Source organism: Anarhichas minor, unplaced genomic scaffold (assembly GCF_050575085.1).
Source record: "Anarhichas minor isolate MPS153535 unplaced genomic scaffold, ASM5057508v1 ptg000024l, whole genome shotgun sequence".
In the NCBI taxonomy this organism is placed as follows: domain Eukaryota; kingdom Metazoa; phylum Chordata; class Actinopteri; order Perciformes; family Anarhichadidae; genus Anarhichas; species Anarhichas minor.
This window is the reverse complement of record NW_027466470.1, coordinates 17,318,596-17,330,587: the sequence shown is the minus strand read 5'-3', so window position 1 is coordinate 17,330,587 and position 11,992 is coordinate 17,318,596. Positions and strand designations below refer to the sequence as shown.

Sequence of the window (11,992 nt, the reverse complement as noted above, 5' to 3'; positions counted from 1 at the left end):
ATACAACAATAAAAGTAAATAAAAAAACAACGAATGGCATTCATGCGTCTACATGTAGCCTACATGTAAACATATATAGCATACAAATGGTGAGAACCACAGAAGGAGATATTTAAAAGGCCATATGTTATTAAGAGGGACCAGTGCAGTTTCATGTGATGTGTGATTAGTTCAGTCATCAGATCTTTATTGTCCCGCAAATGAAAGACTTGTTTTGCAGCAAGGCAACATGAAAACACGGATAGAAACACGGCAAATAGACTGATGGTGGAGCATGAAGTGCTGCTCTGACCATAATCAGGGGAACGAATGAATCATCCTGAATGAATCACACTTCCGGCAGTCTACCACTAGATGGCTCTCCTAAACTACACTTTCTTTTAACTTCAGTTCATCAGCATTTGTCACAGCGCGGTTTACGACAGTGTGGTGCGTTTTACGACCTCTCAAGATACATTGCAGTGACAGAGGTAAACCTAAACAAGCAAACTCGACGTGACTTTCTGCTCCGTATCTTCAAGCGAGGTGAGTACGATAAAGTGACTAAGGAAAGGGCATTTACACGTCCTGTTTTCCAGCCGACATTATCCGTAAACACAACTGTTTTGATGTGCAACTTAGTTCCTGTTTATGTGACAGAGAGCGCAACGAGATTTAATCACCAGCTAACGTCGGTTCACGACGTAACGTTAGTTTATTTAAAGGACTACGCAACATGTGAGCTAAAGTAAGTCTGTTTAAAGATGGTCAACAAACAGCCATAACAATGAGTGCAACTGTAACTAAAGGACGTGTGCAGAAAGTCCATAGGTCTTTGTAGTCTTTCATACACGAGCCTGTGCAGCCCGTTAAACCTGTTGGGACACATGTGGCTTCGGGCTCCAGCTGGTTGAGGGCGCGCCCAATTGTCTGTTGTTATTGGTAGTTTGTACTTGGTAGTATTTGGTAGTATTAGGCCGTTTAAAACCAAACTTACCTCTTACTTTTAGCTCCAGTCTACTCGTTTTCAGATGTTATGTTACTACAAGTATAGCACGTTAGCGTGTTAAGGCTTTTCTTTTTAAAGCAAGAGTGGAAATGTATATGCTTGCAGTCTGTCCAACATTTAGAGGGAGACGGGAGTCATTCGGCGACATTTTTAATTTCCTCAGTTAATATCATGGCGGCGACTCGTGCGTTTTTTTTTTTTTAAAAGGTGCACATACACAGTCCTGGTCTTATCAGTGTCAAATGGTCTGGCCTCCTCCTGCAGCCATGTCTGCTATTTATTTTTCATATATTCAGTGTTACACAAAGTGGAACAGTTTGCACATGCTCAGGCTCACTTCGATTGAATACCCTCATTCAATGTCAAAACTTGTGCTGTTTTTCCTGCACTTCATTCATAGAGGAATAAACTAAACAAGACTACATGTTCTTTATGGCTGCAGTATTACACCAACTGCAGACGTTCCAGAATGCTTTTGCATCATTTTGTATACATGCGTCCTAAATGTAGCGTGACATATCTTTGGTATCTTCGGGGTTCCCTGTTAGGATTTAAGGTTCTGCAGGTCTGAGCAATGCTTGGCTGCACAACGTGAGTTTGTAAATCATCTTCATATTCAGTGCAGAAAAGTCCTGATTGCATGTTATATAAATAGAGAAAATCGTCACCACGCACTGTGAACCAACACTAGTCGGTGAGAACAATATAATAATTTGTTTGCGTTTTTGTGTTCTCTTTTCATGTCTTTCATGTGTTCCTCTGGTCGTCCGTACGGATAGCGACAATGCTTTTCCAAAGTCGAGCTGCCTTTGCTCTGGGCCTTCGCATGTGCTCCACTCATGTGATGAAAGGCCCTTTGATGGACACAGCGAGACTCAACTCAGGTAACAGGAACGCTGTCTGTATAATGCTGGCCTGCTGCTGTGGCAGGTCAATATCAGTCCTTCATCAAACAATAGATATCAGCCAGTCGGGTCATCCCTCCTCCTGACTGGCCCTGTGCTGAAGAAAATCATTCAGCGAAATCTTGAATAGATAGATAGATAGATAGATAGATAGATAGGTACTTTATTGATCCCGCAAGGGGAAGCTTTTACGCTGTACTTTTGCAACAAGGTACAGAAACAATCGTAGCAAATGATGTCGGAAATGAGTGAAAAATCAATCAAGTAGTAACTCCGAATGAATGACAAACAAACCTAATTAAATCAAGCACTATTTAGATGATAAGTTACTATTAAACTCACTCAATGTTAGTGAACCAGTGTTTAATGATTACATCTGTATAATTGCATAATTGATCAGTTGTTCCTGAATCCACTAATGCAAAGTTTGTGGCAGGGACACCGAAAACACTACAATATATGACTCAAACATTGTAATACTTACTGATATATTGCCCCTTGGCATTAGTGGACTGTTAAAATTGCTGCTGCATATTAGGACGAGCTCAAATGGCTGGATTGATCTGGTATCGGATACCATTATTTTATTAAATAACAATTCAGTACTTTTTTTTATATATATATGTACATACACACGTACACACGGATCCATTCTCGGCCGATACCCAAAACCCAGGTATCAGTACCAGGACTGAAAAAGCCTGATCGGTGCATCCCGGGTTGAAAACGATCAGTTTAACCAACATCTTGATCAGTTGCTTTGTGACTTGTCTTCCATAGTGTTCCATGGTTGGTACGGTTTAGAAAATATTCATCACATGTTGCCCTTCTTTGTAATTTCCCAGACATGTCTGAATTCCGCGAGGTCTTTTCCAAAGCCAAGCACATCGCAATCATCACAGGGGCCGGCGTGAGTGCAGAGAGCGGAGTGCCAACCTTCAGGGGAGAAAACGAGAAGTGGAGAAAGTGGCAATCTCAGGTAATTTCTTAAAAAGCAAAACACACACAGTTATGCGTGGGTGTATGTTTTGTCTTTTTATTTCGGTCAAAGTTTTGTTTGGTCTAACATCCAGCTGTGGTTCATAGTTGTTGCTGTGGAGTGGGAGTAGTTAATGTTTACATAATACATCTTCACAGCTCAGTGGATTTATCTCGCCAGCAAAGAGAGAAACGGCGTTTGTTGCATAATCTGGTTTCTTGTCGTGGGCTGCAGCAGGATTTACCTCCAGGAGAGAATCCAAAATAGTCTTTCATACAAAAAACAAAAAGCTAATCTCCCTCCCTAATTTAGGTGTTTAAACTTAATCTGTGCTGCCTTTCACTATCCGTCCAATTCTTGCCTCTGAATATTTTTGTGGTCTTGAGTTCTGACCTAAAAACACGCCTGTGCTGATGCATCTTCAGGACCTGGCCACCCCAGAGGCCTTCTCTCGAACCCCGTCTCGGGTCTGGGAGTTCTTCCACTACAGACGGGAGCTGGCTTTGAACAAGAAGCCCAGTGCCGCCCATCTGGCCATAGCAGAGTGCGAGGCCCGGCTGAGGAAGCAGGGGCGCTCCGTGGTCGTCATCACCCAGTGCACAGACGACCTCCACCGGCAGGCCGGGTCCAAACACGTGCTCAAGATTCACGGTGCGGGGCGGAGGTGTCATGCACTCACACTGACATTTCACAGGACCTAACAGACATGATCGTAGTCATTTTGGAATCATTTCATTGGGAACGGTTTTATTACCCAGAATGCTCATTTTACAGGAAAGAAATCTAGACTAAAACAGAACTGTGTTTCAATGTTTTCAATCTAGAGACATAAATGCTCATGGAGGGTGAAGTGAAGCGGATTCATTGCTCTCTGCGGATTAGTAAAGTAAATCATAACTGAAATCCTGAAGCTGCTGCTGAGTCACATGAGACATTTCCCATGGTTCTACTGGGTTATAGAAACATTTAGTGATCAGAGTCGTTGGTCTTTCATACAAACAACCCATGAGCCCACAGAGTTCGCCACTAATTCAATGTCGGTACACCGACTCTGAAAAGTCATTTCAAGTGTTGATTCTCTACATCCCGATCTGAAGAAGACAGTTTTGTCTGGATTTTCTGTTTTCCCTCCGGTTTTAAGGGTGGATTCCGGTAAAACCGACACCAAAACGTTAAACAGTTTTCTTTGCTAAAATCTGGCTTCAATCGAGTTGTGTGAGAGTGAGGAAAACAAAACCATCATTGTCAATACATGGTGTGGAGGGGGAGATGTTTTGTGTGACTCCGGCGGGCCTCGATGAAAAACAGCTGTGTGTGTTTTGTTTTTTTTCCGCGTGTAACTAACTGCAGGCAGTCTGCTGGAGACGCGCTGCGTGAGCTGTGGACATGTGACCGTGAACAGGCGGAGCCCCATATGTGCCGCCCTGAAGGACAAAGGGTAAAAGGCAGCACCTCTGGAGTACACACACACACACACACACACACACACACACACGCGCGCGCTGATCAACATGCAGGATGCGTAGCCTGATCTCTTCAGTTAAACCCCCAAAGTGTCAGGTAAAAAGTAATTTAACCCACTGTGTCTGTTCTCCTAATGTGCAGTGCACCTGACCCAGATGTTGCTGATGCCCAGATTCCTGTGGATAAACTGCCCAGGTAGGATTACCGTCACCTCATATTAATACCGCTGAGGTCAGATTTACTACGCCTTTTGTACTGCTTTTCTGATGCATAGTACGCATGGAGGTTTACTTTTTACTAAACGGGGGCACCAGCCTGAAAACGCAGTCGTCTTTGCATTCTGCATGGCAGCAGTGAAGTGTCTCTCTCTCTCTCTCTCTCTAGTTCTACATGCATTTGAAGGAGGGTTGTGCAAATACCAGGAGATTTGGATTGGCTTAGTTTTGTTGTGTGCCAGTTTTATGTGGAAAACATTCTCTCCCTGTAAAGAGCAGGTGCAAGCAAAAAAAAAAAGAAGGTTGTGGGAAAAGAAAATCCTGAGTGAACCTGTCTCGCACAGAACTATCTATGGCAGCAGACAAGTGTTATAATGAAGGAACAGAATATCCACATCTTGTACAGTCTGTGCTCATTAAACATTGACTTAAGGAGCCGGGGGGGAAGTCGTCAGAGAAAAAACTCTGAATTTCCAAGATTAAAGTCGTAACTTTACGTAAAAAGCCTCTCAAATTTGCAATATTACGGTCATGAATTTATGAGAAAATGTTCCTCCGAACACACTGCGTTACCATGGTTACACACTGACGCTTTTAATAAGGGGCCGTGCCCGACTGTCGGCGTGAAGAGGAAAACCACACAGAAAAGGCACATGACATGAACCACAGATTATGGTGAATTATGTCCTTAGAGCTCAGCCTGCTGCTCCTGTGACCCGGCCCTGGATAAGTGGATAAGAATGGACGGATGGAGGGTCCGCTTCAATATAACACAGATTTTGCACTCAGCCGGCTCACGTTACTGCTGTGTTTACCGGTGGTACTATGGTGTGATGAGGTTGATCCCACTGTTTTATTTACCACTTTAATTTAAAAAAAATATTTTTACCTACAATTACCCGAATACATACAATCAGTATTCTACCAATTACACTCTTTGGATAAGAGGGATTAGGTGCCATTCCTTCTCCATGCTTGTGAGATACTTGTGGTATTAACCACCTGCTGCTCCCTCCTGCTCTAAGCCCCCCCCTGCTCTAAGCCCCCCCCCCCCCCCCCCCCCACCATCTGCTGCAGTGGCCACACAAGCAGCGTCTGTCTTTGGATTCACGCCTCTGTGTTGCGGCCTATTGTTCTGTGATGAATGCGGAATGACACGATGAATTGTCTGAGGACCTGTTTGGTTCCGCTGTGTCAAGGTGCGGCGAAAGCGACTGCCACGGTCTGCTGAGGCCCAACGTGGTGTTTTTTGGAGAAACTCTGGACTCTCATATCCTGACCAAGGTGGAAAAAGAGATGGAGACCTGCGACCTCTGTCTGGTGGTGAGAATTCCTCAGTTTCGCGTGCATACACGTCCTACTCTTTTCTTGTGCAACCAATAAAACCATATTTGCTCAGGATCTCTCCAGGACTAGACCTGAAAGGAAATGCTGTACATTAAAGCGTTGCTCCCTGTCGTGAACCTATAGGTGGGCACGTCTTCAATCGTGTACCCAGCAGCCATGTTTGGCCCTCAGATTGCATCCAGGGGCATCCCAGTGGCGGAATTCAACACCAAAACAACACCAAAAACTGAGTACTTCATGTAAGTGTAAAAAACACCCATCTAGCTTCTAATGAAGGAAGTCAGCGTGACGATGTCTGAATTACAAATGAAACCAGACCAGCGAGTTATGAAGCACGATCTGATAATATATTGATATTTACTGCCATCCACTGGTAGTGTAAGCATCATCCAGCTGTTCTGACTTGTGTGTGTGTGTGTGTGTGTGTGTGTGTGTGTGTGTGTGTGTGTGTGTGTGTGTGTGTGTGTGTGTGTGTGTGTGTGTGTGTGTGTGTGTGTGTGTGTGTGTGTGTGTGTGTGTGTGTGTGTGTCTCAGGTACCATTTCCAGGGTACGTGTGGAACCACGCTGCCTCCAGCTTTGGCGCGACATGAGTCCGAGGTTGTTTAAGAAGCCTGTTTTTAAAGAGAGTGACTTGACGAACAGCAACCAGTGGCTTCTTCAACAGACCAATGTAATCCAGATGTTTGCCTTAAAAACCGTTCAGCTGTCGATGCTTGATAGAGGTAAACGTAGAGCTTCTTTTAGACTTTGATATGGATCTCTTTATATACTTGAATATACTGTGTAGCTCAATAAACTGGAAATGGGATATTGTAGGTTTTACATGTTGGCTGCTTTGAGTCTGACGCAGTAGCTATGCAGCTTTAATACAGAAAGGAATGCACTATGTATGTAGTTAGTGGCATAGGATGCTCTTGTTATTCCACACACACCTTGTGTATTAGATGCTGGTGAATGCTTTGCGGTAGATCAGAACCTATTACTCCTGGTGTCCACGGGGAATCTTCCTCTTTCTCTCTCCACCGAATCAACAGATGTACATAACATAATCTTATGCCTTTTAAAACTGTTTACACAACCTTGACCAAACGCTCGCTTTATATCTCAGGTGCAAATCAACCAATGTTACAGAGATTTAGTATTTAGTTGAGTGTACGGAGTCTGCTTCTGACCAAGGACAGAGGGGGGGGGGGGGGGGGGAATACTGTCCCTTCAGTCCTAGCCTCATTCAGCAATATTTCCATCTCATGCTGTCTGAATGTGTTTATTGTGACATAAATATCATGAGTTATTCATCATACATTTTTACATTGGTGTCTGTTTTCAAAAAAGGTGTGTCAATCAACTGTAAACTGTCTAAAAGTGAATGCAATCATATATTTGAGAACATGATTATCTGTTTTTTTTTTTTTTAACAACTACTTTTGCCCATCAACATCACGCACAATTTATTATGCTGAATACTGCCATTGCAATTCTGCATAATGTAATTATTAAAACACTAATTGCACGTTTGTGTCTTATTACTGAGTGTACTGTACTGTGTGTGTGTGTGTGTGCCCCAAATGGACAGCAGATGCCAGCATGTAGCTTTCTATCCCAACTGCAGATTTCACAGCAACGCGTAACGCTGCTCTGAAAAGGGCACTGGAAAAAACAATATTGTATCCACATAGATTCTTCTCTTAGTATGCACGAGCGAGAGGAAACGCGGACCCGAGTGCCCCGAGGCCATCGGTGAACTCAGATTTGTAACGGCCGAGCCGGGGAAACGGTATCGACTTCAATCGTAATGCTGCTGAGAATGGAAACGGTTTGAAGAGAGGAGCAGAGTGTGACGTCTGTTATCCCGGCCCATCTCTGAACATGGACCTACATACATTTTATCAGTTCAGTCAGTATTAATTGATGGTTTTTTTTGGTTTAAATATGTTATTTTAAATGATTGGCTAAATGAAAAAAACAGTTCGTGGGTGTATTTAACTTTCATCCTTTGATTTATTAGAATATAGTAAGAAACTACCCACTGATTCACAAGGAAACAAGGAAAAGATGACATGCTTTGCAGAAAGGAAACCCCTCGCCTTCATCGTGCGACTCCATGCTGGAACATCGTGGCCTAGTGCAGCGTAGAAGAAAGAAAAAAATCCAACTCCTAAAGGTGTTCATCTTCATTGACTGACTGGACTAACATGGTTAAGTCGCCCAGTGGAAATGAGAGAGACAGAAGGGGCTAAGAGTCATTCAAATTAGCTGTGGAAGGCTGTGTTCATTAGACAGTGCCATGATAATGTACTGATACTGATGTACTCGTAAAGGAATTATCTCCAGAGAGCTAGGGAGTGTCACACACACACACACACACTCCATATTTAGAAGCTAAGGAGAGTCACTCAGGGTTGGCTCATTTCATGCCCGCTGTAGTTTCAGCACTTATAAAATGTTTAGTCCACACAGCATTGCAGCGCCTCAAAACACCACCGCAGCTCATCCGCACTATTGAAACGGCACCATCACCTCTCAAGTTTTATTCCGTCTCCACTGTGGCCGCCTCACAATTTGCCTTCTTTGCTCAACAATTAGCATCCAAATCAAATCCGTCCTGCATCTGTCAACAAAGCATGTCCATCTGTTAATGTATATCATCATCATCATCATTGCCATGATTAGATTTCCTCATTTCCTCTTCTATTACCGCTGCCTCCCCTTTCAAGGAGAGGTAAGGCCAAGTCCCATTTGTCATCAGGAGAAAAGGTACATGGAGAGGCACTTAAGAGAAATCTTAGCCGTCTGATAGTCATTTCTGGAGCTGGTGTGAACAGAGCTGCCAGAGAGCTGACAACTCCTCTCCCAAGTCCTGCAGCTCATTCATGAATGCAGCGGGGGTGAAATAGTAGAAGTGGAGAGGTTTCTTCTCTGACCCAGAAGCAGTCGGGTTAATAGACTCATCATCATTGTTGGCAGCTCTACAAATATCCCTCTGTCTCTTTGAATGACGAGGTAGATTGACCTGGAGATGGCATCTCACTGTGTGTCGGCATATATTGGTTTTAATATGAGTGTGTGTGTGTGTGTGTGTGTGTGTGTGATTGACTCTGTGGCTTATTTTGTTTGAGTCTCTGTGTTTCTAAAAAGCTGAGAGTGGTAGTTGATGTGTTGCAGGGTGTGTGTGTGTGTGTGAACCGCTGTGATTTTTCTGTCTGTATGCAGACCAACAGAAGTGTCAGGCCAAACCGGGTCAGGCTCGGTGAGAAGCCGCGGACATTACACAGACACACGTAGTACACAGGGCTTGTCACTGTCCATTAAGGCCAATTAGCCATGACATGGCTCATTCAGCTATTTCAGGACTACAGTATCAAACTGAGGAGGTTTTGCTCAAATCCTACCTATCAACTACTAGAAAACGTGTGAATCTAACGCCTGGAGAGAGACTCAAAGACATGGCCACATTTTAAAGGATAGATAACACAAGCTGCAGGCATCAATAGCTGGTTTAAATCCTATTCAGTATGTAGATACAGTATTAATGGTACATGTGGCGGTCCACAGATATCAATCTTAGGACCCCTATTCTTCTGTTTTGTTAGCGAGATCAAAATGCGTCTTCGGCATGGAAAACACACTTCAAAATGTCATTGCGTCGCGTCATGGAGTGCCTGGCGAGAGGACAAAAGGCTTACTCTACACTGGGGTAAGACTTAATTACCGTGCACCACGTATGTAAGGCGACGCATCGGTTCTATCAGAACGAGAGTACACCATATTGAGTATCTCTTTCATTTGGTCTTTTTTTTTATCTTTTCGCGTCCAGATTGGATTGAATCTGTGTCGTTCGCTTTGGTTTTCTTTTTTCGTTTTGTGAATATTTTGACAAGCTGTATCCAACAGAATACAACCGAACCACAAATATATGTGAAAGATGCGCTTGAATCAATTGATGAGCTTCCAAAATCAATTGCATTGTTAGAAATAAGCTCATGATATTTAAATTTGGCTGCATGGTTTAGAGGAAAACAGAACTACAGAGGCTTAGGTATTTTCTATTTATAGCAACTGTCAATTCACAACACTGGAGATGAGCCAGGGGCTTGCCTCGCGTGCATGCACACACACACACACACACATGCACACGCACGCGCACACACACACACACACACACACACACACACACACACACACACACACACACACACACACACACACACACACACACAAGGCTAGCACCACATACTAATCTTCTCATGGTCTCCTCTTCCTAACCTTTCCTTGAACCTCTTTGTGTTTAGCAGACTTGGCTTCGACACCAAAGGTTTGCGGCTAATCGCTCCGTTGCCATGGGAACCACCGTAGCGATGGCACTTGTCACCCTGTCCTTAAGACCGACCTGTCCCCACCCTACAGTGTGCTTTGCGATGCCCTGACTTAGTTTGTGGGGAGCTTGATGTTCTCCACAATGAGATGAACAACAAACAAGATGTGACAAAAAAGGTTTCATATACCAACCCCCCCCCCACACACACATATACCAACCCCCCCCCCACACACACACACACACACAACCTGAATTATGCTGATGCTGGTGCTTCTAGGTAGCCTGATTGGGAGGGAGCTGTTGTTTGGGAAAGGCTCAGGTGCGAGCTAATCTGCTCTAACTCTGCACTAATTAGGATCAAGGCCAGCGGCCACTTTCTCCGGGTTATTGATCAGCGGAGAAGTATTTGGCTCCTATGAGAACAGCAGCACACATAAGGGAAAGCTCTCCCCTCCCTGCCTGCTGAATCTTGTTTGTGTCTTTGAAATTCAATATCCAGTTCCTATTCAACAAGTGTTGATGAGCCTCATCCTTTTACATCTCCAATCGGCCGTGCTCTGTTTTTGCTTGTTTCCCTTGATCAGTACTCTTTAGCTGACCTCATCTGACCCCCTCACTAGTCATTGTGTAGGTGTCCGTTAGCCAGCAGGACGGGCATCTCAAGCCGTGCCAGTTTTTCTATCTCTCATTACTGCCACCATCTCATTTCACTTCACTTGAAGTGAAATGAACGCCATACGCCATTCCCAAAGCTATTTCCACTCACAAAGTAAATTGCTGAGGTCTGGGCTATAAAGTCTGGAAGGCAAGCAATCAGATAGATAGAGGTTTTAAACAGCCCCCCCCCCCAAGTTAGCCAGACTTATTTGAAAGACAAAACAAAGATGGATGTTTAAAAAACGATTACGCTACGTATTTGTGCACGTACGCAGTTTTCCATTTCAGGGAGGGATGATTACCAACAATTAGGGAGTTCTCACTTCTGGCTTAAGTGTTGGCTGTGTGATCGTCTGACTGCTCGCTTTCTTTCCCCATTGGACTTTAGTAGCGATGTCGCCATGTTTCCAGACCTCAGCAATTACTTTGGTGGGTACAATGCTATCAGAAAGATAGGCATGGAGCTGGGCGATGTAGCCAAATTCTTCGTTCACGCTATAGGTCATTTAATTACATGCAAACGACAAATACCACGGTATAGCATGTTTTCTGATAATTTGATAAATAAATAACCTTTTTTTAATTGTCTTTGCTCCCGCGAGAATTAAATACTTGACAAGTGAAAAGTGTGTCCTCGTTTTATTAAGAACTTTAGTGCAAACACTACAGTTTCAGGTGAAATTATAGGGAAAAAAACACAGAGTAGGCCTAATCAGATTAAGAAAACAGTTTATTTTACCTCCACTTTGGTACTCCCATGAGCAGCCTTCTTGTCAATCTTATCAAGATTTTTTAGTTAGCATGTGCTAGCTATTATCAATGTCGACGACGTCATTTTAAATGACGATATCTCAACGTACGATTTCATCAGTAGTTGTAAATAGTGCAGTGTTTTGCATTATCAAGTCTGTAAGTGAACAGGTTTATTTTATCGGAGACCTGTCTCTTTGTCCGTCTGTTTGTCTCTCTCTCTTTCTGTCTGTGTCTGTCTCCCTGCACACTGAACACTTCAGTGGGGCACGTGACACTTTGGAGGAAGGAGGGGACCAGGCACATGGACTGGACGCAGGCGAACAAACACACTCACACATCGCCTCTCCCAGATTACTTGAACTATCAGA

At 43.7% G+C, this 11,992-nt stretch overlaps 1 protein-coding gene across 3 annotated transcripts; it reads left to right on the top strand.

Annotated features, from left to right (window-relative positions):
- The first annotated feature begins 378 nt into the window (after positions 1–378).
- Positions 379–7,409, top strand: LOC142956649 (NAD-dependent protein deacylase sirtuin-5, mitochondrial-like). 3 transcript variants are annotated; one of them, XM_076098316.1, is made up of 9 exons: positions 379–525; positions 1,768–1,872; positions 2,739–2,872; positions 3,298–3,523; positions 4,223–4,310; positions 4,478–4,531; positions 5,751–5,874; positions 6,022–6,137; positions 6,433–7,409. In XM_076098316.1, exons 2-9 carry the CDS (start codon positions 1,773–1,775, stop codon positions 6,503–6,505), a joined length of 915 nt encoding a protein of 304 aa, XP_075954431.1. In that variant the 5' UTR covers positions 379–525; positions 1,768–1,772; the 3' UTR covers positions 6,506–7,409. The 3 variants fall into 3 exon arrangements, with proteins under 3 accessions (XP_075954431.1, XP_075954432.1, XP_075954433.1); XM_076098317.1 differs by lacking the exon at positions 379–525 and adding an exon at positions 701–727; XM_076098318.1 differs by lacking the exon at positions 379–525 and adding an exon at positions 742–1,579.
- Positions 7,410–11,992: the final 4,583 nt, after the last annotated feature.